This window comes from Mesocricetus auratus, unplaced genomic scaffold (genome assembly GCF_017639785.1).
Source record: "Mesocricetus auratus isolate SY011 unplaced genomic scaffold, BCM_Maur_2.0 Super-Scaffold_100010, whole genome shotgun sequence".
Classification (NCBI taxonomy): Eukaryota; Metazoa; Chordata; class Mammalia; order Rodentia; family Cricetidae; genus Mesocricetus; species Mesocricetus auratus.
The window spans coordinates 7,463,286-7,490,269 of record NW_024429194.1 but is presented as its reverse complement, the minus strand read 5'-3'; the positions used below and the strand labels follow the sequence as shown (position 1 = coordinate 7,490,269).

The following is a 26,984-nucleotide window of genomic DNA, read 5'->3' as shown; positions in this document are numbered from 1 at the left end:
ATGTGGGAGGATAAAAGATGATAGCACGTTAGAAATATCGAGAGAATTACAAAACTGTGAGGACAGCTGAGTAAGAAGAGTTAAGACTAACTGTAACAGAGAAAAGTAAACAAAAGTCTCCAAGGGAACCAGAACAGACCTCAGATGCCAGAAAGATTAAGAAAGGGAGGGACCAGCTTCTTCCACAAGGGTGATACAGAAACAGAAGGATTAACTGCAATTCTTATAAACAGCAGTTAAACTATCCAAATGCCTTTCCTACATTTTATAGCTCAGTGGCCACGTGTACCAATTAAAGAACAGCTGAAGCTTCATGAAGTTCCTATCAATGGTGGCCTTAATGAGACCGTGGTATGAGTAGTAGGATGAGAGAAAATCTGGGTTTGCATGGGCGCATGGTAGGAGGAGTCTAAGGATATAGTTAAAAGCTCATAAAACACACAATTAACTGGTCTTCTGCAATGGAGTTTCGTCTTGCAAATGACTCCAAAGCATGGGGCTTCTTTCTTCAACACTTGATGATAAAGATACAGATGGTAAAATACAGAGGCACCATAACTTCTTTATTGAAATAAAAGCTTTCAAAGGACACAAGATTACATTCACTCATGCTTTCAAGAGCAATTCTCTTGTTCTCCCCTTAACCCCTCCCCCAGCTCATTAGTTAATCTTCAGTTCAGTCTCTTCAGACAGCAACTGAAGCAGCTTCACCAGAACGAGGGGAGACAGGGACAGCCGGTGAACACACCTCACCTAAGTGTGGAGAAAACTCGACTACTAACATAAGACTACGCTGTGACTACTAACCAGTACCAAGATAACTCCTTTTTAAGAAGGGCCTCAAGTTAACTCTAAGAATGCGTTCCTACCACATAGCTCACTTAGCTAGGGTTGTCGTTTCCGGTCCTGGCCCATGGAACCCACTTTCCTTTTCCAGGTCATCTTCTTTTTCCAAGGACGGGATTTCATAGGGTTTGGTTTTCTTGTTCAGTTTCTTCTCTCTCTGCTTCATAATTTCTTGAAAGCGGGTTTTCGCCTTTTTCTCCTCGTCAGAACGTCTTTGGGCCTCACAGGCTTCTTCCTCCTGCTGCCGGGCCTCCGTTTCTTTCTGCCACTGTGACAGAGACAATAATTCATTTACATGTTATTTTCGATGAAGAAGCACATGTCAAAGCAGCCTCTCAAATTCGCATTGTTATGCGCATCCGCTGGCTTGCAGAGGCATTCCTCGGATTTCGTATACTCTAGCATATTTGGAAACTGCACAAACACACACATGATCCACGGAAACAGAATTTCCTCCTGAAAGTAGGATTTGTTTCTACATCCCAGAGCATTTTGCTGTCTTGTTCAATATCGATATTTCCATGACAGCATATGTTATAAAATGAGCAAAACAGATGTTGTAAAATACATATGAGAGGGTACAGTCATATTATTCCTAACGAGGTTGAAAGTGAAATTAATAGACACACAACTTCCTCACTGTAGGAGACCATGGTGAGAGGTAGGAAGGTGTAATCAGGGTTGGACTAGTGAGAAAGAACAAAACACTTTGAGGAACTTACCCCCTTATAACACAGTTGGCGGAGGAAATAGTTAAGAGGGTTAGGGTGAGGGTTAGGGTGAGGGTTAGGGTTGGGGTGAGGGTTAGGGTTAGGGTGAGGGTTACAGTGATGGTGGTGGTAGGGTGTGGGTTAGGGTTAGGGTGAGGGTGAGGGTTAGGGTGAGGGTAAGGGTGAGGGTTATGGTTAGGGTTGGGGTGAGGGTTAGCATTAGGGTGAGGGTTAGGGTGAGGGTGAGGGTTATGGTTAGGGTTAGGGTGAGGGTTAGGGTTAGGGTGAGGGTTAGGGTTAGGGTTAGGGTGAGGGTTAGGGTTAGTGTGAGGGTTATGGTTAGGGTGAGGGTGAGGGTTATGGTTAGGGTTAGGGTGAGAGTGAGGGTTAGGGTTAGGGTTAGGGTTAGTGTGAGGGTGAGGGTGAGGGTGAGGGTTAGGATTAGGGTGAGGGTTAGGGTTAGTGTGAGGGTTATGGTTAGGGTGAGGGTGAGGTTAGGGTTAGGGTTAGGGTTAGGGTTAGGGTTAGTGTGAGGGTGAGGGTGAGGGTTAGGGTTAGGGTTAGTGTGAGGGTGAGGGTTAGGGTTAGGGTTAGGGTGAGGGTTAGGGTGAGGGTGAGGGTTAGGGTTAGGGTGAGAGTGAGGGTTAGGGTTAGGGTGAGGGTGAGGGTGTGGGTTAGGGTTAGGGTTAGGGTGAGGGTTAGGGTGAGGGTGACGGTTAGGGTTAGGATTAGGGTGAGGGTTAGGGTTAGTGTGAGGGTTATGGTTAGGGTGAGGGTTAGGGTTAGGGTTAGGGTTAGGGTGAGGGTGAGGGTTAGGGTTAGGGTTAGGGTTAGGGTGAGGGTGAGGGTTAGGGTTAGGGTTAGGGTTAGGGTTAGGTTGTGGATTAGGGTTAGGGTTAGGGTTAGGGTGAGGGTTAGGGTTAGGGTTGGTGAGGGTGAGGGTTAGGGTTAGGGTGAGGGTTAAGGTGAGGGTTATGGTGAGGTTTAAGGTTAGGGACCCTCTTGAGTAAGTCTGAGCAAACAATCCAGAGGGGAGTCACTCCTGGCATAATATGCTGGAAACACCTACGAATCCTGCTGGCACTGTTCTCTTTGTCACTGTTAGGTCAGCTCACAGCGCCATTCAGCCCTACTGACAATAATACAGTTTTGAAAAATGCTGAAATACTCACTTTAGTAAACATTAACTCTAAAGCATAACAACTTACACTCATAGTATGTGGCCTGTTTAAATTTTAATGGTACAAGAACCAAGTTTCTGTCACGTTTCTTGAGATATTATCTGCATGTCAATACTATATATTCAGTTTCTCATAAAATAGTTTTTGGATTAAATGCACTGAAAATTGCGGTAGAAACATCCATGATATTCAGGCACAGCCTGAAATTCATTTAATTTCTAAATCTGTGATGGCCAACAGCAACAGATACTTTTTCTCACATATAAAGTCTTATGTTTTATATTTGGCCTTTTAAAATGTTTATTGCCTGCCTGTCTCACAAACTTATTGCATGGATTCCAGTCATTGCTGCATGTACCCCACTCCCTCTTCATCCCCTTCCCTGTCCAGCTGGAGTCCGTCACCACACTTTCATGTCTGCTTCCTGTGTGTGACCCACTGAGTTTAACCAGTTTCCTGCCCAAACATGGGTCAAAGCTCATTTACTAGAGCAAGGGTAATTTATTAGAGGCTATCCCACCGAGGGAAATGACACCCCATCCTCAGTAACTGTCCCTCAAGGATACGTGAGGACTAGTATATAATGAAATGTGAAAAGCCCAATCTTGTGATCTTCTGTTAATCTTGTGCAGGTAACCATGATGACATGAACCCAATGGCTATGACCAGAGATATCTTTTTGCTGTGCATCTCCTAATCCTTAGTACACACACACACACACACACACAAATTATTTTAAGTAAAAGAGAATTCCATTACTCGCCCCTCCATTTCATCCCTCCATCCTTCCAAGTCCCCCTCCCTTGGATCCCTCCTATGTCTCCATCCCACTCCCAAGGTGATTGCCTCCTTGAATATTACATGTTTTGTGTGTGTGTGTGTGTGTGTGTGTGTGTGTGCTCGCGCATGTGTGCAAAAATACACGAACACAACGTGCCGAACCCATTTTTTGTTGTTTGTAATTATACGGCTTTAAGGTGAACCACTCTGCATTGGCTAACCAATGATGGATGAGGCTGATTCCCCTCCCCCGTCCGTCTTTAGTTGTCTGTAATTCTTTATCTAAGAGTGGGAAACCCCTGCAACATTTTGGCCTTTCCTGTTAGGATTTCAGTTGATATTGCCATTGATCTGGTCCTGTATACACAGACACTTCCAGGAGAGACTTTCCACGGGAGACTTCCTGATAGTCTAGCCCTTACAAGATCTGGCCCATCCACTATAATGTAAGGGTTTGCCCCTGCATGAATTCTCTGGTGTGCACTGTTTCGGGGGCATTGCAAAACATTTGTCACAATCTCAGCGTTTGTAAAGTTTCACTCCTGCGTGAGTCCTCTAATAGACACTAAGATCTGAGGAACCGGTAAAGTGTTTATTACCCTCACTCTCATTCATAAGATTTGTCTAGAGCGTGGGCTCTGTAATGGTCTCCAACACCAAACAATGGAGAAAACTCCTTGTCACATTCTCTACATTTGTCAGGTCTCTCTCCTGTGTGACTGCTCCAGTCCGCTGGCAAGGGATGTGTCACATTCTCAACACTCGTAAGGTCTCTGTCCAGTATGGGTTCTCTAATGGGTTTTAAGGTCTGACAAATAATGAAATGACTTATCACATACTTTACATGTATGATGTTTCCTTACAGTATTGATTTTTGAATGTGGTGATTTAAGACATGATTAATTGGTAAAGGATTTTTCACATCCCTAACATTTTTAAGATTTCCCTCCAGCATGGATTCTGAAATGGATTTATTTTAAAATACGACAGTGTGTTATAGGCAATGCCAGGTTCTTTGCATTTCCGGGTCTTCTCTGCACTATGAATTATCTGATGTTTGTACGTAAAGTCGAAGTTTTCATCATATTCTTTACATTTATTTCCAGGGTAGATTCTCAGACTTTGACCAGCACGGGAACACAAGTGTTTTACACAGTCTTTACGTGTACAAAGGTCTTCTCTGGTGTGCCCATATTTATATCTGTTTCGGTTTGATGACCAGCGCGGGAACACAAGTGTTGTACACAGTCTTTACGTGTACAAAGGTCTTCTCTGGTGTGCCCATATTTATATCTGTTTCGGTTTGATGACCAGCAGAGGCATCGCTGTGGCTGCTACACGTACAGTTGTTGCCCTTTTCTGTGCTGTCCCTGGTGCCTGTTTCTCAGCCACACAGGTCCTCTCACTGGGAGGTCCCGTAGCCACTGGGGAGTGTGTCCCCCTCTGTGGGTTCTTTCTCAAGCCCCAGCACCACCCACCACCGCATGGCTCCTGGAGGTACTTCAAAGAATGTCCTTTCGTTGTTTTCTTAGTGCTCTTTTGTTTAATGACTGTCTTAGCATTCTTTGTAGCTTCTTGGGTATGTTTATATTTCTCTTTAATCTTAAATACGCCTTCTATTATTCTTTGTAGAACTTTCATGATGATTAATCTCTTCTTGCCATGGAAAGCTTTTGTCTCTTCTTCAATTATGATGGTTTTACCTTGTACATTAGGTGGAGCTGACAGCATTAATCTTACAGAATTTGAAGTACATCTGCCAATTCATTTTGACTGTTAAGGCTTCCAATGAATAGACAGAAGTTATTCTGATGGGCCTCTCTTTACACATGACTTGGTATTTCTCTCTCACAGCTTTCAATACACATTTGTTCTGTTCATTTAGTGTTATAACTGTGATATGACATGGTGAGTTTCTTTTTCTGGTTGTATCCATTTGGTGTTCTGTGAGCCTCTTGTCTCTGGATGGGCATCTTCTAGATTTGAGAGATTTTCTTCTATGATTTTGTTCAAAATATTTTCTATTCTTTTAGCATGAAGTTATTCTCATTCTATGATGATAATACATAAATTTTACCTTTTTATGGTAGCCAAAATATCTTATAAATTCCATTCACACCCTTTAAAAAGTTTACCATTAACCTTGACAGAGCCATCTGACCTCTCTGGCTTGTGTTTGAGCCCTGAAATTCTGTCTTCCACGCGATTCATTCTGTCACTGAGGCTTCCCACTGAATGTTTTAATCTTTTTTGCATCATTCATTCCCATCATTACTCTCATTCGGTTCATCCTCAGCGATCCTATCTAGTTACTGAGTTCTGTTTTTCTCTCTTGAATTGACTTCTTCATTTAAAGTAGCTATTTGTGTTTTCTTGAAATACTTTGGTGTTCTCTTCAAGTTTTTTGTTTGTTTTTGTTGTTGTTGTTTGTTTTTGTCTTGTGAGACAGAGTTTCTCTGTGTAACAGTCCTGGCTGCCCTAGAAAACTTTCTGTAGACCAGGCTGGCCTCAAACTCACAGAGATCCACCTGCTTCTGCCTCCCAAGTGCTAGGATTAAAGGCGTGCACCACCACCACCAGCCATCACGTTGTTTTTTAAAGAGATACTTATCATTGTTCTTTTTCAATTGCTCGGAATTTTATCTGGATAGTCTTCATGCAGGGCCATTACTACAAGATCGGTAGGTGTTAGACATAAGTTGCTCTGGTTTTTCATCTTCCCTGTGTTTTTAACCTTGGGACCTACCCATCTGGGGTTAGACCAGTGGTTGGTTAACATTTGCTGTTTAATCTGGATGGCTTTTATACTTTTAGTGGAGATGTTTGCAGATTTTAGGAGATACCAGATTTTAGTAGAGTTGAGATGACAATTTCGTCTTTCAGTCTGTTATTTAGGGAGCCAGGCTCTATCCTCAACCTCACTGCACGATGTTGAGTGCTCTTCTGCTACAACAGCTGCAGTCCATCAAGAAACCCACCAGGAAAATGGAGCATCAGTTGACTACAATACGGTACTCATTCCTTGAGTACCAATTGTTATGGGGAGTAAAGAGACACCACTACTACTTATGCACTGGTATGTTAATTGTTGTGAGTATAGAGAATAAAGAGGAGGAGTAAATCATGGTGGGAATGCTTATTAATAGCTCATCTGTATGTAGGAAGCAGAGGAAGAAATTGCTAGAAGGAAAGATAGAATGGGGATTGGCAATATGGAATTTCCATAAAAGTACACCAAAAAGAGAGAGGTAAGGTTATACACTCAATGTAGGACAGTATATTTCTCAGACAGTCTCATCAAAGGAGTTGCAAACCAGGTGAGCTGATGTTCTTTGGGAGATATAAAGGAATGATAAATACAGAGGGAAATAAAGATATGAAAAATGAGGGACACAGGTGGCCATGGTAATATGTAAATAATGAAGAGCCCAGAGGGGATAAAAGAGGATAGGCATGGGACTTGATTCTCAACCCATTTCCTGACACACTAGACTGACCTGGGGGCTGGGTGGAAGTAGAGGTGGTTCCCTAACCAGAGGTGACAAACAAAAGTTGAGGCCAAAGGACAGGCAGGTTTCAAAAGTGATAATTAACTCTTCTTTTTATTTGTCTCATTTAAAACAATTTATTAGAAGTCTGTTTTTTGGGGGAGAGGGTGGTTTTGAGACAGAGTTACTTTGTGGCTTTGCAGGCTGTCCTGGAGCTAGCTCTTGTAGACCAGGCTGGTCTCCAACTCACAGAGATTCATCTACCTGCCTCTTCCTCCCGAGTGCTGGGACTAAAGCAAAAATCTGGGGTTTTTTTTGTTATAACATAAATAGCATTTCTTTTTCCCTTTCCTTCCTCTAGAACTTACCATATATCTCTCCCTGCTTTCCTGCCAACTAATGGCCTCTTTTTGACTAATTGTTACTATATACACATAAAACATATATAACGATGTTCGATGCTATATAGGGAAAACAATATATTTACCAGAGAGAGAGAGAGTTGCACAGACCAGGAGTTAGAAGCGTGGCTGGCTTCCAGGAGAAAAAGGAAGCCCCTTTTCCTTCCACTTCCTTTTATCTCTACCTTGTCCCCACCCTGTTGGGCGGATAGCTTTGTGGGGTTCACTCCTACAGGCATATATATGCATATTCATCAATATAACTTGTTCAGTCCATGTGATGCAACGTGCATGTGTATTTTCAAGGCTGACCCTTTGGCACCCGACTGTTGCTCCTCTCCCAATCCCAGCCTTCCTCAGCCGCCTGTAGTTCTTTGAGTAGGATTGAAACGTGTGGGCTTCTCCCCATTCTGTTTGCCATGTCCATTGGTGCTATCCTTGCTCAACTCACATTTAGACCGTCATATGCATGGGACTTTATGGGCACGGTTTCTGATGTCACCAGAAGACACTATCTCACAGCAAATTCCCTGGGTCTCTGGTTCTTGCAACCCTTCTGGCCCTGCTTCAGACAATTCCCTGAGCCAAAGGAGCATGAGCATTTATTTTACAGATGTATCAGCTGGGACAGGGCTCCACAGCTCTGCATTTTGATTGGCTGTGGTTTTATGTACTGGTCTCTGTCTGTTACAAAGAGAAGTTTCCATCATGAAGGGTGAATACTACCCTTGGATGTGGGTGTAAAGACAAACGTTTATAGACACTGTTAGGCATTACTCTGGGTTACTAAAGTAGGAGTTGTAGATTCTCCTCCGATAACCATGACTTCACTAGCAGTGGGTAGTTAGCTAGGCTTTCTAGTACCAAACGTGGTTTCCCTCTTGTTAAGCAGGTCTTAAGTCCAATTAGAGAGCTGTCGGCTACTACCAAAGTATGCATGCCACTACTGCATCCTACTATTACATGTCGTGCTGGTTGTTGTCACAGCTCGGTAGGAATCTTGGTTGTTTCCCTCTGAAAGCTTGTGTGATATCTTCTGATATCGTGAAGGCTAGTCTTCAAAGAGGGGGGGGATTCAAGTCAGTTGCAGGCCAGGGTGTCTCTAGGCTCTGTTTCTGAAACACATCATCTCTTCAGCAATAGGACCTTACCTTCCACATCTTGGGGGGTACCCAAGGGAACAACAACAGACTGTGTGTTTGAGGGATCTCTTTGACAATCCTAGCTAACAACTCAAAAGAAAGCTGCTCATGGCTGGTGTTGGGGCTTTTGTTTGATGACCTTTGGCTCTTAGAGGGAGCATTGTCAACCCAGATGAGAAAAGTTTATTAAAATTGTGTATATATATTTATGCACAGAATTGTGTGTATTATAGGGTTTTTAGGTAATTAGTTAATAGTATGATTCCTTGTGGCTTTTTCAGACATCCCTATTATTATTTAACATCTTTCTTCCTTCTCCTGTATTTATCTCCCTCTGGGTCCCTAAAGAGTCCCCCTTTTCTCATTTCCCCTATGTGAGATTTACTCTTAAGATTTGCTAGTAAACCTAGATTTTCTTAAATCCCCCAAATGCATATATAAACATATTAACATGCATGAAAATAGTTCATAGGTTTCATCACATCATTATTGTCCAGAAAATAGGTTTTCTTCTTTTTTCCTATTCTTCAAACTTGGCATGGTCACAATCCAGAATACCAACACCTTGTTTCCATTTTCACCCCCACCGTAATTGCCGTGCCAGTTTGCCTCAGCTACGCATGACAATTTCAACATGGGTGGCGCAGTGTGCTCTTTTGACTCTCGCCTGCCATCATCACTTTCGTTGTGCCACTGTGACATTGATGGGAAATGGAAACACCACTCACTACTCAATGCATCCCATGCACTCAACAATGCAGCCATCATGCTGTGGACCTCTGCAATGCACAGAGTAGCCGAATCTGTTTTGGATGACAAACCGCCCCCCCTTCCTTGCATGTGATAACCACTCAGCAAAGTAGGTTCACTTGAAAGGAGAACGATGCCTGTAAGGTACAAGCGTATGCTTTTGTGTCTTCTCAACATTACAGGTCCTACAGTCTTGACAATTCTGCTTAATGACTGTAGTCATTACGTCACTAAAGTCAGCTGCGATGAGGGGGAAGGAAGACAGAGCGTGAGACCTGGGAATCTCATCTTGTGCACTCAGTGAGTTACTCAGTTTAGAATTTAGGGAGAGCAATCGAATGCCGATCCCTAATCCATTGCTCCTGTCGGTAAACGTTTAACAGGGCTGGCTGCTGCGACGATTGAGTTAACTATACTTCAGGATGTGAAGTATAAGGATAAATAGCTATTGTCTTATTTATCTCGAAGAAAATGGTATCTGCAAGAAAGCTTTAATAAGCCGGGCATTGGTGGCGCACGCCTTTAATCCCAGCACTCGGGAGGCAGAGGCAGGCGGATCTCTGTGAGTTCGAGACCAGCCTGGACTACCAAGTAAGTTCCAGGACAGCCTCCAAAGCCACAGAGAAACCCTGTCTCGAAAAACCAAAAAAAAAAAAAAAAAAAAAGAAAGCTTTAATAATGCAATACCCCAAAGTACATCCAAAACCTTTCCCAAATTAAAAACTACAAAGTATTAACAGTTTTATTAGACAATATATCAAACGATTTGGACTTAATAATTTTCCAATTTTTTCCAGAGAGGATTGTTTTGTACCTGTTCCACTATAACACAAGCAGACCCACAGCAGTGGTTCTTAGACAATGCTTGTAGCTTTGGAAAAAAAACAAAGAGTGATGGCTCATGGAAGCTATCTCACTGACCATTTTCTGTTATGACACTATTGTCTTCCAACTTGTTAGCCTTAAAAATACAAATCCACCTGAATACATATGTATGTATATGGTGTGTGTGTGTGCATGTGTGTATAAGTGTGCTATCTATATATAATGCTGACAAGTTGTTACCTAATATAGTATATCTCAGATAACTTTGCTGAAGTGATTAATGAAATACAGATGTTGAAATTTGTAAGTCATTAGGTTTTGAGAAGACTGATATATAATATATTGATTGGTCAACACAATCTCTGTTAGTCTATAACAAAAAAGTTGTATACCTCTGATTTGAAAGGGAAAAATATCATTGAGCTTCCACCCCAGACAAAAAAAAGTCTACAGATAATTAACAAATGCTAAGATTGAGAGAAATAGACTTCCCCAGGGAAGAGGGAAATACAATACCAAGTGTTTAGCCCTGAGATCATGTACATACACTTAACATTATACAGACAGAGCAAGTAGTATTTATATATTTAAGAATATATGTATGCATATACATAAACAAACACATATAAGCTATGAATTTGAAGGAGAGTATGGGAAGGGTTGCAGGGAGGTAAGGAGGGGTAAAAATAATGTAATTATATTTAAATTTTTAATTAAAAAAGAAAGTCAGTCTTACATGATGGTCGATGATTTCTGTCAATTTCTTATCTGCCTTGGTGAAGAAATCTGGGTATGGAAACATGGAAATATCTAGTACAGAAGAATGGTCCCTTCAAAAGAACACATAAAAAACACATCTAGCATTAGGCTTAGGCACCATCGTTCACAACTAAGTTTTAAATTAAGTTTAAACTACATTTAAGTCATAGTTTACTATTAAGCCTCTTGATCCTACTTTATTAACCTAAAGTGCTTACTCTGACTTGATTACTGGTTATGTTAGCTTTTAGTTTGTCACAGTCATTTTGGGTTATCAAAGCTAACATTTGCGAGGATAAGCTAAGGCATAGAGAATGAAAACTAGAAGATAATGATAATAATAAAGGTAATTTTCCTGTGCCAGATGCAAACTCTACAGCTGGCTGATTCATAGCAAATGAGATGTAAGGACACAAAGGGTAGAGATAGGATATTGGAATACCACTCTACTTGGTGGGGAGGTGAACATGCCCATGTCTCCCTTACACAGCCTTGAAAGCTCTAAGGGATGCCCAAGCCCACGAATGTGACCTAAGAAAAGACGAAAAGATGCTGTGATTTTAATAATTCTTTAAGTCAGTCAAATCACTGTGATACTTGAGTAACAGCCTGTAAATTTGTTGCTATTATAAATCTGGGCCCCCAATTAAGAAACATTTAGAGTCACATTGTCCACATAATAATTCTACTCTTACCAACACCATAAAGAACCGTGTAAAAAAGTGTGCAAAGTGAAAACAATGTGTAAAGAAATGAAATGATGGAAAAGGGGGTGAGGGCTGAGAGAAAACAGAGCTTTAAATAGAAAGGCTTGGGGAAGAAAACAGAGAAAGAAAACTCCTGAGAAATTTCAAAATCCAAAAACGAAGTCCCATCAGTGTATTAGTTTGGAGTTCTTCACAGTAATCTTCTCTGGGTGTTGCCTGTATCCCTCTAACAAGCTCTATGGCCTTGGTTTCCGTTTTCCCCTTGTAGAAGAAGCACACAGACTGTTCTGTCCTGCAGTGGCCTCCATCTACCTTCACCACAATGATCGTTGCCCTGCAAAGTATCATCATCTCTCCTCTCAACTCAGGTCTCTTCTTTGCAGTCTGCTCCTCGATGGGGTGGCTTGAATGATAATACCCCATGGGCATTTTTTTTGGCTTGTTTGAATACTTGATTTCAAGTTGAAAGAACTGTTCAAGAAAGATTAGGAGGTGTGCCCTTGTTAGAGGACCCACGTAACTAGAGGTGGGCTTTAAGGTTTCAAAATGCCATGCCATTCCCAATTAACTCTTTCTCTGCATAGTGGGTGTGCCTCAAGCTGTCAAATAAATGATAGCCAAGCTACAACCCATAGACCCAGAGAGGTTATATACAGAGTAAGAGACTAGGGTAGACACATGGATTTCCTGGGAGGGGAAAACAGAATAAAATTTAAGGATGGACCAGAGGCAGGGGGGATTGAAACAGTAGGATCAGGTGGGGAAGCAGAGGGGAGAGAGGTTTGATGGAGGTAATTTGTGGAGAGACAGTTAGAATTGAGGGGCACTCGAGGGGTGATATGGAAACCTAGTTCTGTGGAAATGCTCTTAAATACATGAAGGCAATCCTAATGAAGTCTCCAAACAAAGAAGGAGATGGAGTCCCTACTGGCTATCTTTTGTCGTCAAACAATGCTTCCATTACCAGGACTAGGTTTCATCCAGTTGATAAAGGGGTTGGCCGAAAGAGTTCCAGGAAAATCCCCCAAACAAACCATGTTATTTCCAAGACGATGGGTTGCTCTCTCCATAAACTGACAGCCAGGCACCATTGCTGAGGACCACACCACACAACTCACTAAGCTGGAGAGGCTGAGATGGTGCCTACACAGAACCTTTAGCACTATGTTCTAGGGTCTTGGGTGTGGAAAGACACTCTGAATGCTACAAAAAGAGAATCATAATCACCAGCTGAGCCACAAAATCTTTCACCTATAGTGCTGTCCTGCCTGCAAAATATGCTCAGGCAATGGTGGCATGAAGCTTGCAGGAGTAACCAACCAATGTCTGATTTGACTTAAGGCCCACTCTACAAATGGAATTATGCCTGATACTGCTTGGGTGACCAAGAAACATAGACTACATAGCACAGAGACCAAGGATAGAACCAAATACTGCTGGTCCTTAAAAAAAGCAGTAATAAAATGGCTTGCTCAGACATTATCATGTCTGAATTAAAATTATTTGGACTATTCAGATTATCACTGTCAGAGAAAGGTCCTCCTGCAGATGGAAATAAGTAGAAACCCACGGTCAAACATTACAGGGAGAAGGAGACCTTGAAACTCACAGCCCTAAAGGGGATGTATCCATCAAAGCCCTCCTCTCAGAGCTCAGAGCACTGGAGGAAGAGCCAGAGGGGACAGAGGACACCAGAAGAACAAGTCGCTATAAGTCAATTGAACAAAGCTCATTTGAGCTCACAGAGACTGAAGGCACAAGCACAGGGCCTACACACATCTGCACAAGGTTGCATGTATGTAGTAAGTGTGCCATTTATCGTAGGAGCATCATTTTGGTGTCAGAAGTTTTAGAACCCGGATCCAGGCGCCCAGAAAAGCGGCTGCTCCTCGGCCCGACCAGGCACATGTGGACTCTCCTTTCGCTAAGTTCCCCATCACTTCCCTCGGCAAGGCACAATTCCTGCCGCTGGGAACCAGCACCTTCTACCTGCCAGTAAGGTTAAGTGGTATTCCGAGATTTCCCTCGCGGCCACGTGCTCTTTCGCTGGCAGCCTGCTGATTTTGGCCTGAATAAAACTCCACTGGTAACAAACTTAACTGCTTTATACAATGTCAACTAACATTATGATGCAGGATGTTAAGAATTTTTTTTTTGTATGGATGGGATTTCAGAAAGAGTTGATGACCTACCTGAAAGGTACTTCCTACCCACGATGGTGATTATTAGTTTCATAATCAATATAATTTTGCTAAAGAAATGGTTCAAATATAGGGCAAAATATGACAAACTTATACAGGTTTTACAGTCATCGCAAGATGGTTATGAAATCTTAGCACAAAGAATTCAGGAAATGGAAAATTCCTTGCAGGATAGTAAGGAAGGTTTGGTAGAAAATATTCAGGATATTAAAAATGATAATGTAGGTCTGACAAACAGGTTTAAAGAGACAGAACACAAAATTGAATTACTTTCAGGAAAAATGTGTTCAACAGACAGAATAGAAAAAGTGGAACGTAATGTTGAAACGTTTAACCAACAAAACTGTTCCATGTTTGATGATTTCACTAGCAAACTGCAAAGACTGGAACATAAGATTGAAATGCTAACAGAAAAGATTTGTTCCATGTCTAAGAGCAATGACAAACTAGCTGATAGAACGTCATTTCTGGAAGGCAGTTTACATGCCCTTGATATACTTTCTAAGGATGAGAATATTAAATACTTGGAATCATGTGTAAATGATGAATGCAAAAAAATGAACGATTCCATGACGTTCTTAGAAAATTATTTGTGCCAAGAACTTCAAGAGCTCAGAGAAACAATGATGAATAGACTGCAGGTTTTAGAAGACGTCCAATCTGATACTTCAGAATCAGACATACAGGCAACAGGTCAGGACAGGGGTTTCCCAACACCTCTCAAATGCCGGAAAGATCTCCCTAAGGTTGCTATGCATTCACCTGTGGTTTTCCCAGTAGCTGTAACTGAAAAACCAGCAACAAAAAAGCACCCAAATGGTCCCATTGCTTATCAATGGGAACCTATACAGATGAAGGACCTAAAGGGAATCAAAGACGCCATTGTTTCATAGGGTCTTCACTATCCTTATGTCAGAGAGCTCCTAACCTCATGGGCCATTGCAAATAGAGTAACCCCAAAAGACTAGGCCCAATTAGCCTCGGCAGTGCTCGAAAATTCTTGTCAAATTCAATGGACAGCTTTATGGAGGCAAGAGGCAAAAGCCTTAGAGATTCAGGAATTAAAGAACGGACATGAAGCATCCCAAGACAAGATTCTCGGGGAGCTTATGCTGACATGCAGGTTTAGTCTGTACATCATGAGCACATGTTGTCTTTATGCCATACCACTGCTTTGAATGCTTTGGATAAGGTTTGTGAAACAGGAGAGATAATACAACCCTATACAAAGGTAGTACAGGGTCCAAGGGAAAGGTTCACTAAATTTTTAGAGAGATTATCCAGAGCAATTGAAGTACAAGTAGCAAATCCAGAATCTAGGAGACTCCTTATAGAATCTTTGGCATATGAGAATGCAAATCCACAATGCAGGCAGGTACTTTGGCCATTAAAAATAAGATCAGCACCATTGGAATAATTGGTCCTATATACAGCGAACCTGGAATGTAAAAGTCAGGATATGGGAGCTTGGGTTGGTGAAGCTATTTCTACAGGCTTAAGGAGGCAGCAGGATGACAAATACCCTACCCGTGATCATATAGAGGCCTGGGTATGGGAGGCAATCACCAAAAATTTTAACAGACATAAAGATGCCACATGCTTTAACTGTGGTAAAATAGGATATCTGGCAGGAACTGTAGACAACACATTCCTAGAAATAATGCTTTTACCAGGAATGCATCAAACAAAAGTCCTCAGCCTCCTGGTCTCTGCAGGAGGTGTAGAAAGGGCTGACATTGGACCAACGAATGCAGATTGACTACAGATGGACAAGGCAGACCTTTACAGCCGGAAACGTAAATCTTGAGGCCCCAAAAAGCAAGATTATTCGGTCATTCCCAGTGACAATAGAGGATAGCCTCTCCCAGGACAATTAGAAGATCCATTGACCATTGTAAATAATACGGCACTGGATAATACATTAGCTCCAGAGGATGAATCAATTATATCAGGAGGAAATACAAAACGTATATTTTGGCAAACTTCTATACAATATCATAGACCCAAGTTACCAGTTAAAGTAAATAATATGGTGATTAACGGCATTTTTGACACAGGAAGTGATGTCAACATCATTAATCAGAAGTCTTGGCCCCCAAATTGGCCTTTAAAAGAGGTTAACGTTCAATGCTTAGGGATTGGAACCCTATCTGAAGTTAAACAGAGCATTAGATGGATTGACTTTATTGGGCCAGAAGGACAGAGAGGAAGGTTAAAGCCATATCCTGAAGATATTTCTATAAACCTCTGGGGTCGTGATCTATTACAGCAATGGAATACGCAGATTAACATTCCTACTGTATCAGCTAGGAATTATAGACAAGCTCTTGGTAGTAGAAAGAATATAGTAAGGCAGTACAGAAAACAGATGCCAAATGTACAGGCTGTACAGACGCAGTATGCTAGTGCCAAACCTACAAAGCAACCAAAAGCTCTACCCTTAAAATGGCTGACAGATGAACCTGTCTGGGTGGGTCAATGGCCTATGACATCTGAGAAGTTAGAGGCTTTGGAGATGTTAGTTCAGGAACAGCTAGATGATGGACATATTGAGGAATTAACTAGTGCATGGAATTTGCCTGTTTTTGTTTTCAATCAGAAGTCTGGTAAGTAGAAAATGGTTACTGATCTTAGAGCCATCAACAAGGTAATCCAGCCTATGGGGTCTCTACAACCTAGGATGCTGTTACCTTCTCTAATACCTAAGGATTGGCCAATTATAGTCGTAGACTTAAAAGATCGCTTCTTCACCATACGACAGAGAAAAGTTTGCCTTCACAGTACCTACCTATAATAATTACCGACCGGTACAGAGTTTCCAGTGGAAGGTACTACCTCAAGGTATGTTAAATAGCCCAACTTTGTATCAATATTTTGTGCATAAAACTCTAGAAATAATTCGTAAAAATTTCCACATTTGTTAATATATCATTATATGGATAACATATTACTGTCTGATTCAAATAAGGATACTTTGGAAGAGATGTTTGAAGCAGTAAAGGAAACTTTGCCTCACTAGGGATTAAAAATTGCCCCAGAAAAAATACAAAGAGGAGATTCTATTAACTATTTAGGTTATAAAATAGACGCTCAGAAAATTAGACCGCAAAAAGTACAGATCAGAAGAGATCGTTACCGGACTCTTAATGATCTTCAAAAACTATTAGGAGAAATCTCTCAATTAGAGACAATTATCGGTGTAGAATGGCATGATTTAAAACACCTGAAAATGGCTTTAAAAGGAGATAAAGACCTAAACAGCTCATGAGTACTATCAGCTGAGGCTGAAAAAGAATTAGAATGGGTAGAAAAGAGAATATTAGAAGCACATATGGATCATGTGGATCCAAAGCTGGACTGTATTCTGGTTATGTTACCATCTAGAGAATACCCCTCAGGAATATTAATGCAGAGGGAAGACATCATACTAGAATGGGTATTTCTGCCACATAAACAGAATAAAAAATTGAAAACATATATAGAAAAGATCTCCAATTTGATATTAAAAGGTAAGTTAAGGCTTCGTCAACTGACTAGGAAAGACCCAGCTGAAACTATCGTACCTTTAACAAATGATGAAATTTCCTCCTTATTGAAGGATAATGAGTATTGGCAAATAGCTTGCAGTAACTTTTTGGGAACTATTAGTAATAACTATCCCAAAACAGAGAGAATCAAATTCATAAAGAAAACAATTTGGATTCTTCCGCGTATCATGAGGCAAACACCTATTTCTGGAGTTCTCACCTTCTACATGGATGCAAACAATTCAGGTAAGGCAGGGTATAAATCAGGAAATATAAGTAAAGTAGTTCAAAGCCCTTACAACTCCGTACAAAAGGCAGAGTTATATGCCATTCTCATGGTACTTAAAGACTTTACAGAGCCTCTCAATATAGTCACGGATTCTCAGTATGCGGAAAGAGTTGTCTTGCACATTGAGACTGCAGAATTTATTCCTGATAGTACAGAATTAACCTCATTGTTTTTACAATTAGAAGAAACCATCAGAAACAGGACTCATCCTATATATATAACACACATCAGATCCCATACAGGTGTGCCAGGTCCTCTGGCACAAGGCAATGATGAAACTGATCATTTATTAATAGGTAATGTGTTGGAAGCTTCAGAATTTCAGAAGAAACTACATGTTAACAGCAAAGGCTTAAAGAAGGATTTTTCTATCACCTGGCAACAAGCCAAAGAAATAGTAAGAAATTGCCCCAGTTGTTCATTCTACAATCAAACTCCATTACCAGCAGGTTGTAATCCTAAAGGTATTCACAGAAATGAACTTTTGCAAATGGATGCATTTTACTTCCCAGAATTTGGCAGTTTGAAATATGTACACCATACCGTAGACACGTTCTCAGGCTTCCAATGGGCTACTGCCCTCAGCTCTGAAAAAGCTGATTCTGTTATTACACACCTCTTAGAGGTAATGGCTGTTATGGGTATACCTAAAACAATAAAAACTGACAATGCTCCAGGATATGTCTCCAGTAAATTGGAACAATTTTTCAAATATTATAATATAAAACATGTAACTGGTATAACTTACAATCCCACAGGACAAGCAGTGATTGAAAGATCTAACCGAACCTTAAAAGAGATGCTTCATAAGCAGCCAGGGGCAACAAAGACCCCCAAACACAGGTTACATAATGCTTTACTGACGTTAAATTTTCTTAATGCTGATGAAAAAGGACAAAATGCAGCAGAAAGACACTGGACTATAGAGAAGACTTCTGAACTGAACCAGCCAGTGTATTTTAATGATGTTATGACCTCAGTCTGGAAACCAGGATATGTGTTACGTTGGGGAAGAGGTTTTTGCTTTTGTTTCCACAGGAGATGAAAAGCTTTGGGTTCCATCAAAATTAATTAAGATTCGATCAGAACAGAAGACATCTCAGGAGGAGGAAGATAACAGCTCATCTACAAATTCATATTCTACCATGGGTAAAGTGACCTCCTAAAAGGAAAGAGAAGTGTTTTGTTTTTTGTCTTCACAGGTAAACTCAGCAAAGAATACTGGACATATGGATTCCTGTAGAAGAATGAATAGCTACCCTGAGGACCATCAAACAAACAGTAACTCACTGTGTGGTATCAAATCTAAATCTCTCTATATTGTTTTTTCATAGTACCCTTTTATCTTTATTTCATCACATACCTCAGTCCCCATTCATTTAACTGAAGCTGGCTTTGGAGTTGGATTGGCTCTCCTACTCTAAATTCAAGCATATTATTTAAATAAAATTCAGAATTTCTGTATTATATCAAAGAGCCACTGATATAAGACAGAAGAAAATAAAATTAGGGACTGTTATCTTTGGATTTCTTTTTCTGAAAAGTCCAATTTCCTTCATGTTTACCATCTTCCCTATTGTCAACTCTTCCAGTATGCATACATATAAAAGTTAAAATATTTCTTTGTTAACATTAATGTTTGAGTTTGCCAGAGAACAAGGGATTTCCTGACAGCAATCTTCAACTGCTTCAGAAAGAGAATGAGGATCCACTTCCTTGACTTCACCTGATTCGACTGGAGGCATCTGAACTGCCCCACATCATCGACTCCACCTGACAAGCACTATCCTGAACTGCCTTGAAACTACATCACTCGACACAACTCTGGACCAAGGAACTGAAACAGCACATCTTCTACAATCTGGCCAGAGCTTCAGACAAGAGCTTCAATCAACACTAGAACCCCAGTCAGGAACTTCAATCAAGCATCCCCTGCCAGACAGAGACTGTCTGATCTACTGAGATTTTGTTACACTAACATTTTTTTTCTCACAGGTCCCCATGAGATTAGCATTGTCCCATCTCAGCAGGAAATAGTTTTGAGAATTCCACGCCCTCTCTCCCTACTATTGATATTATAGGATAGTTTATGCCTGTTAGTGTTTGTTTTCAATTATTTTAGAGTTGGAATTGGAAGGAGGTGTTCAGACTTGGGTGTTTCTTTCAGATAAGTTTAGGTTTAGATGGGATAGATGTTTGATACATTTGATCATTGACAGAAGTTAGTTGTTTTAAGTTTAAATATCCTTTTTAGACTAAAAGGAGAATTGTAGGAGGAAAACAATGCCTCCATTAACCATGTGACTTACTAGAGGCGCATACAGATGAGGTAATAAAAGAGCAGTTTACCACACCGCTAACCACACCCACTTTACACATGACTAAAGATGTATACGGACATAGGTGGTGAACTAAGTCACTAGCCAGGCCTGGCTAGGGGCATTATGGGAGAAGGTATAAAAGACTGAACAACGGAAGTCTTGGTCTCTTTTTCCGGCTTTCGGCTTCCAGTTCAGCGGTGGAAAACTACTCGGCTCATCTGGGTTACTTGTTTGGTCTCTTGTGAGTAATTTCTACAATAAATACTTATTTTTACTTTCAGCAAGTGTGCCGTTTATCGTAGCAGCATCACCCCATGATGTTTGCATGCTTCTCGAATGATTGATGAACAAGTGAAAATTTTAATGTGCTTTAATCCTCTATGTTTTTTAGGCCAGCACTACTCAGGGGAGTGGTGCCCAGAGATGCAAGAGGATCACAATCTCAGGGGACAGGCTGCAGAGTGAAACAGATACTTGGTTCAAAGGAAGCAACATGCCACCAGGGAACATGGAGTGCCAACCCCTCCCCAATATTGAGAAGTAGCGTGGGCAAAAGAGCATCGCCCTCTCCTGCTACCCCTCTATTAAAACATTAAAGAGAAATGTGGCTGGGAAGCTGAGAGCTGGACGACAGGCAGGGGATGACACTTGGGTTAACTATATTCATTCCACAAAGGCCAGGCATTTGCAAAGTTCAAAGAATTATGCTAAGTCCTGTGAAGAGTAAGTTAGGACCGTAGAAATTATTTAAAGGTTAAAAGCACTTGTGAAAGTTGTCTCAAATTCCTTCTTAGATAATATGTACAAATTTTAAGCACAAATTATATAGTGCTAGAAGGAAATTTTAAAGGGAAAGCTTGAATGAGTCTTCTTACATATCTGTGGTTTCTAGTTATGGATGCTGATTCATTCGCACCAAAAATATGCATGGAATGTGATAACTGCAAGGCAATACGGGAGTGAAGGACACACTCAGTGAAACAGTGAAAATCGTGTGAGCACAGGATTTTGCTTCCGCCAAATAGTTTCACAGTATCCTTAACGCGGACAAATAATACTTCCCACATCAAGGAGGTAAAGTATGCATCCAACACTGCACAGGCATCGGTGGTAACATCATTACATTGTCGTCGCCGGGGCAATCTAAAGAGGAAGCCATGGCCGCTGGTTGATGCTATCAATTACAGTGCAAGGGAATGAGGAAAAGACCTGGAGATTTTGGTGAGTCTTTAATGAGGTGAAGTATCTGGGCATGTTACAGTGAGAAGTAGAGAGACGCTTTTCCTGCAGTGCATTGATCACAGTTCTGGAACGCTGGTAGTTAGTCCCTCCAGCAATTTCAACAGACATGTGGCACTGGTGGGGGACAGTGTGCTCCTGGCGCCCCTCTTAGCCTGGGGCGATTGGCTATGCTTGCTCTCCCCTGGCTGGGGGAGTACATTACCCTCGTGGGCGTCTCCTCCCAGGGGCGCTTCCTTCTGTGCCTCTGTGTGTTGTCTTCTTTTCAGGCTCACAGTGGCAGCTCTTTCAACAGCCCACGAACACTGTCATCGGATTTAGGAGCCACGAGACCAAAACAGCTCCAATATTGTCTGAGTCTGCCTATGTGGTAGGCAGGTGTCTCTTAGGCTACAGGCTCCTAGCCTCTCCCTAGTCTTATGATCCAGGATGTTTTTCTCAAGGACCTGCAGCCATTCCTTTAAGTATACCCATCAGTGAGGTTAGCCATCATCCACCAGTCTGTGTGGGGAGCCTTGGGTAGGTTACAGTCAGCTAGCAAATCGCAGCCAACGAATGACATTCTCCTCTGCACTTTCCCACCAGCTTAAAAAAAAACATCCTCCCCTCAAGCAGAGGGAATTTTTTAATTAGGGAAAGGGATCATAAAAGGGGGAAAGGAAGGGGAGAGATCAGCTTCTGGAGACAGGAGCAGCAGGAGAGAGGAGAAAGGAAAGAGGGGGAGAGAGGGAGAGTAGAGAGAGAGAGGGAGAGAAAGATAGAGAGGAGAATGGGAGGTGGGCAGGACTCTTTAAAGGAACACAGTGAATGTGCACAGGTGGTGTGCAGCTGAGGGTGTATCCTGTCAGGGCCCCAAGGACAGGCAAGTACAGATGCCTGAATACTAATAACCCCTTTTTATTATAAAAAAGGTGAGAAATTAGATAGGGGTAGCTGGGAAGGTGGGGACGAGGACACCGTGTTCTTCTGTTCTCAAGATTACTTCCTGCTGACCTGGGGGTGTCACTCATCTTTGGGAACCTGAGAAAGCTGGGGTGCTGATCATCTTCACTGTCCAGGCTCATCTGAACCATCCTGACCTGAAGAAAATGCCTTTCTTAGTGTATCCAAATCAACTTCCTAGGGCTTAAAGCACCTGATCCTTTCTCAACACCACAGCATCACCCAGACATGTTTGGTAGCCTTGTGCCTCCAGCTCTATAGCCAACAGCTGGTAGTCTTGCAACAATAGGCAATTAGGAATGGTCAGTGTGTCCCCAAAAAACCATCCCAGTGGGAGCAAGGATGTGTAGATGATGACACAGCTCCCAAGAGTGAGGCAGAGAAGTAAACAGGAGAACACGGCATCCTCATCCCCACCTTCCATGCAATCCTAGCATCCCAGGAATTCAGAGAGGGACGATTTCAAGACAGGCACAGGCCACCCAATGAGTCCGCACGCAAACGGATGGTCAGAAGTGGATATAACCCCACTAGAGGCCCAACTGTTGGTATTGAATGGAAGGCGAAGCCATCAGCGAATGAGAAAGCAGATTTGTTGCAGGAGGAAGAGAGCAGATCTATTGAAGGTGAAGCAGGTGGGTAGGGTCCCGGCATGCAGGGATTACAAAGTGCTGGGAAACTGATTTCCGGTAGGCCTATTCCTCATGAGTGAGGAACAAGATCCAGTGGCTTTTATCAAGCAAGGATTACGTGAGGAAGGCACGAGCAGCCTCGGCGATTGGTCAGTCAAGGGGCGGGAGCAAAGAACCGCGTGGTCGGAGACTGGGACAGGCCACCCAATGGGTCATCACGCAAAGGGAGGGGGCAAAGGCTCAGAGCCTAGAGAGCTTTGGCTGCCTGACTCTAGGCGAGAAACCACGGTGGAGAGAGGAGAGGAGTCCTCCCTGGTGGAAATAGCCTAAGGTGGGGAAGGTGGAGTGGCTCACCAACCATGACGATTTGGGATGGAAGGACCAAAGAAGTGAGGTTGTCATGTGCACCGGTTCCAGCATCCTGGCATGTCTCAAAATGCCTTCGGGCAGGAAAAGGTGCCAGGAGAGCCTTCCTGGTCAGGAAACCAATGTTGTAATTTAAGGAAAGCGGTGCCAGAGAAAGATGCCATGTGACATCATTCAAGCAGAGGGATTTTTATTACGGTAAAAGGATTTTTAAAAAGGGGGGGAAAGGAAGAGGGGAGACCAGCCTCCGGGGACAGGAGCAGCAGGAGAGAGGAGAAAGGAAACAGGAAGAGAGAGGGGGTGGGGTAGAGACAGGGGGCAACAGACAAAGAGAGGGAGAGAAAGGGAGAGAGAGAGGATGGGAGGTGAGCAGAGCCCTTTTAGAAGGGAACACGGTGAATATGCACAGTTGGTGCTCTCAGTGGCTACAGCTGAAGGCGTATCCTGTCAGAACCCCAAGGACAGGACAGTACAGATGCCTGAATACTAACAATCCTGCTTTTGCTTCAGGTAAGCAAAAGTAGGAGTTCTAGCTCCTACTCCCTCCTCCGCTGAGCTGTCTTGAGTAGAACCCTATCTGCCTGTTTAATATATCCAGTACAACATTTCCTTGATGCAGCTGCCTAGCCAAGCATGGTCTTGTCTCCAGATCCTCAAGTTAATTACATTTGGAAAGACTTCTTTTGTTTCCAAGTAAGGGCTCATTCAAAGTGCTGGGATTCGGGGCTGGAAAGCATCTTTTGGAGAACTCGGTTTGATGTAAGAAAACAATTGGAGGGAGCACAAAAGGTTCTTCTTGGGAGAAGTATAAAGATCCAGTGTGGGAGGAGCCTAAGTACAGAAAGGATGGAGAGCCTGCTTACTCCCTTATTCACTAAACAACAAGAAAAGGAAAATATTAGATACTGTCATACAAAGCTTCAGCGCTCACTTGGAGGGAAACACATACAGACATCTGCAGTACCCTGGAAAACTGTTGCAAAGTGGTATAATCCAGTTTCAGGATCACAAAGTTGTAAAACATCTGAGTGGACTATGACCTGTTGAGCTGGATGAAAAGTCACACTTGTGACTTACTCAGTTTCTTTCATACGTCAAAGATGAGAAATACAGAGGGATATTTTCCAAAATGTGTGAGTGATACTAGGGTCCTAATGCAATGTTGTCCCTGAGTGGTTCCTTATGCAATGTTGTGCCTGAGTGGTTCCTTATGCAATAATGTTTCTGAGTGGTCTCTTGTGTAATGCTATCCCTAGGTCCGTCAGGACACAAGGGCAAGTGGCATGCACAGATCAAGGCCTCTGTATTCTACACTCTGACCTCAGATTCAGTATGTGTGGCAACAGCATTAACCAATGGAACTCCCCAGGAAAGGGATGATACTGTATCAACAATGCAGACCACAGAAACCCACTCCTATTTTAACAACTGAATGCTCAGACTTTGGATTAACATAAAGCACAGTATTATTTCACACCTTGACAGGAGATTCCAAAAACATTGCCACATCTGTCTGTCACTATGGAACTGGAGCTTAAAGTAGGCCAATGCCTATATAGACAAAGGTCAAAGATTACTTAATAAAACTGTTTTAAAGCATTAGTGATCCATGGAGCAGTCAGAACAAGAATTGCCAAGACTTCAAGAGAAATGAGTCATTGGAAATAAGCAGTGCACCTCCACAGGGACTTTATACAATTGTCCCACAAAGCAAAAGGGGGAAAACACAAGGAAGGGAGTTCTGTTTAGAGAGAAGTTAACAGAGATGCTGGGAACCTCACAGGGTTAGTGACATGAAATCAGATGCAAAGTGATCAACAACCAGAATCGAGGAAAGAGCATTAAAACAGTGAGCTCCACATTCACAGCCAGGTTCACCCTCAAGGGGTTTGCTTAATACTTGGAGAAAGGTGGAAGACCTGCTACGAGTCACCGGCAAGCCTACTGTGTGTTTCCTTAAATGCAACAGAATGCAAACCTTAAAGTCCTGAATCTGCAAATCTGGAGAGACCTTTCATAAATATCTCAGTCTCTCATGTGGGCCTCATGAAAATCTATAATTTGGAATTATATATGAATCAAAAGTAGATTCAAATGAATAGTTTCCCCTTGAGTCAGATCAGCCATTGGCTAGACAAATACCCTCCCAATGATCAAGTTGCAATATATAAGGAGGTAATTATTTTTTGACACACTGAGTATCAACTAGATTTATACATATATACATATTATAATAATAATATAATAAAGATTATATTATTATAATAATAAAATAAAATATTTTTGTCTTTAATATGTGTGGCTGTTTTGCCTGTATGTATGTCTAAGTACCATGTGTGAGCAGTGCTGAGGACAGACAAGGGCACTGGACCCTTTAGAATTGGAGTTTCAGACACTTGTCAGCAATGTAGGTGCTGGGAATCATACCAGGGTCCTCTGCAAGAACAATAAATGCTCCTAAACGCCGACCCATCTCTCCAACCCTAATGATTTATAATTTTTCCTAAACATATTTCACCTTTCATTAAAAAAACAGTAAAACATACTTAGAAAACCCATGTTGAGACTGTAAACACAGGCTTCTACAATTGTAACTATGATAGGCAGGCTGAGGGTGGTCACAGGGGCAGAGCGTTTGTCCAGTGGGTGCTGGGTTCCTTTGCCCTCCACCATTCCAAAGCAGAAAGAAATATACGGATAAGAACGTCCACATATAATAGTGAAAAACAGGAAATTAAACTAGAAAGTAGGATCTGATATGGATTATATTCCAATAATCTGCATATCAATGCTAGAATTGAAAAGTCAACACATGAAATGTAAAGCCTATCAGGATGATTTAACTCCAGGCAGAGAAGAAGATTAAGGAGTGGGAAGATTTTAAAACACAGAAATGTCTGTGCTCAAGAAAGGACATGGAAAAGCAAGGGAAGGAGAGAGATGAGCGTGCCAGCGTCCAACATAGATTTCTTACAACGATGGAGAACTGGAAATAACCCAGACTTTATCACAAAGAGTGGACTTTCACTTTAAATATAACAAATGAATGAACTGCATAAAATATGAAGCCACATGGAAGAGGTAAAGACAAGAAAATTACATAAGAGGATAAATAGTATAATTTTACTTATATTCATACTAAATAATGCAGGGTTTTTTGTTTGTTTTTTTAGTTTTTCGAGACAGGGTTTCTCTGTGTAGCATTGGAGCCTATCCTGGCACTCACTCTGTAGACCAGGCTGGCCTTAAACTCACAGAGACCCGCCTGCCTCTGCCTCCAGAGTGCTGGGATTAAAGGCATGCGCCGCCACCGCGCGGCAATGCAGTCTTAAGAATGTACCAAGTAGAAGAAAATATTAATAAAAAACTAAAGAATGACATAAAATTTATAATAGTTTTAATTTTTGCAATGGGGACAAGGCCAATCAACTGAAGAGAGATGCAAAGAGACCTGGTTTCAGTAGTCTTCATTGCTTCAGCTGGGCCTTAGGGGTTTTTTTCTTAGTCTTGTTGTATTACTGTCTTCATGAACAGTTCTATTAAATCTGCACATACATATATAAAAGTCAAGTAAAAAGTACATTTTTACATGCATGACGCATACCTGGAGTACATTTTCCTGAATAATCAAGATGAGATACAAAGTACTCTTTGTACTGATGACTGGACAGGTATGAAACGTAAGGTTTTAAAATGTGAGACACAGCTATAACGAAGCTGAAACAGGCTGGCCATGCTTGCCGCCTGCACCAAGTCAGGTCCAACACAAATTACCCGAGGGGTATTTCGTATGCTGCCACTCAGACCATCCAGCCCCAAGAATGGCCTGTGGGTTCTCACTGGACAGTGTGACTTCTCGGCACAGCCACGGCAGAACC

General features: G+C 41.9%; 1 protein-coding gene across 4 annotated transcripts in view; it reads right to left on the bottom strand.

Moving 5' to 3' along the window:
* Window positions 1-542: 542 nt before the first annotated feature.
* Tmem232 (transmembrane protein 232) overlaps window positions 543-26,984 on the bottom strand; it is a 239,260-nt gene continuing 212,818 nt past the window's right edge. For all 4 annotated transcript variants that reach the window (XM_021231245.2, XM_040752937.1, XM_040752938.1 and 1 more), the window contains 2 exons: window positions 10,860-10,953; window positions 543-1,114 (listed from right to left, as the gene is read on the bottom strand). In XM_021231245.2, coding sequence (XP_021086904.1) covers window positions 878-1,114; window positions 10,860-10,953 — 331 coding nt within the window. In that variant the 3' untranslated portion in view covers window positions 543-877. The remainder of the gene's footprint in view (window positions 1,115-10,859; window positions 10,954-26,984) is intronic.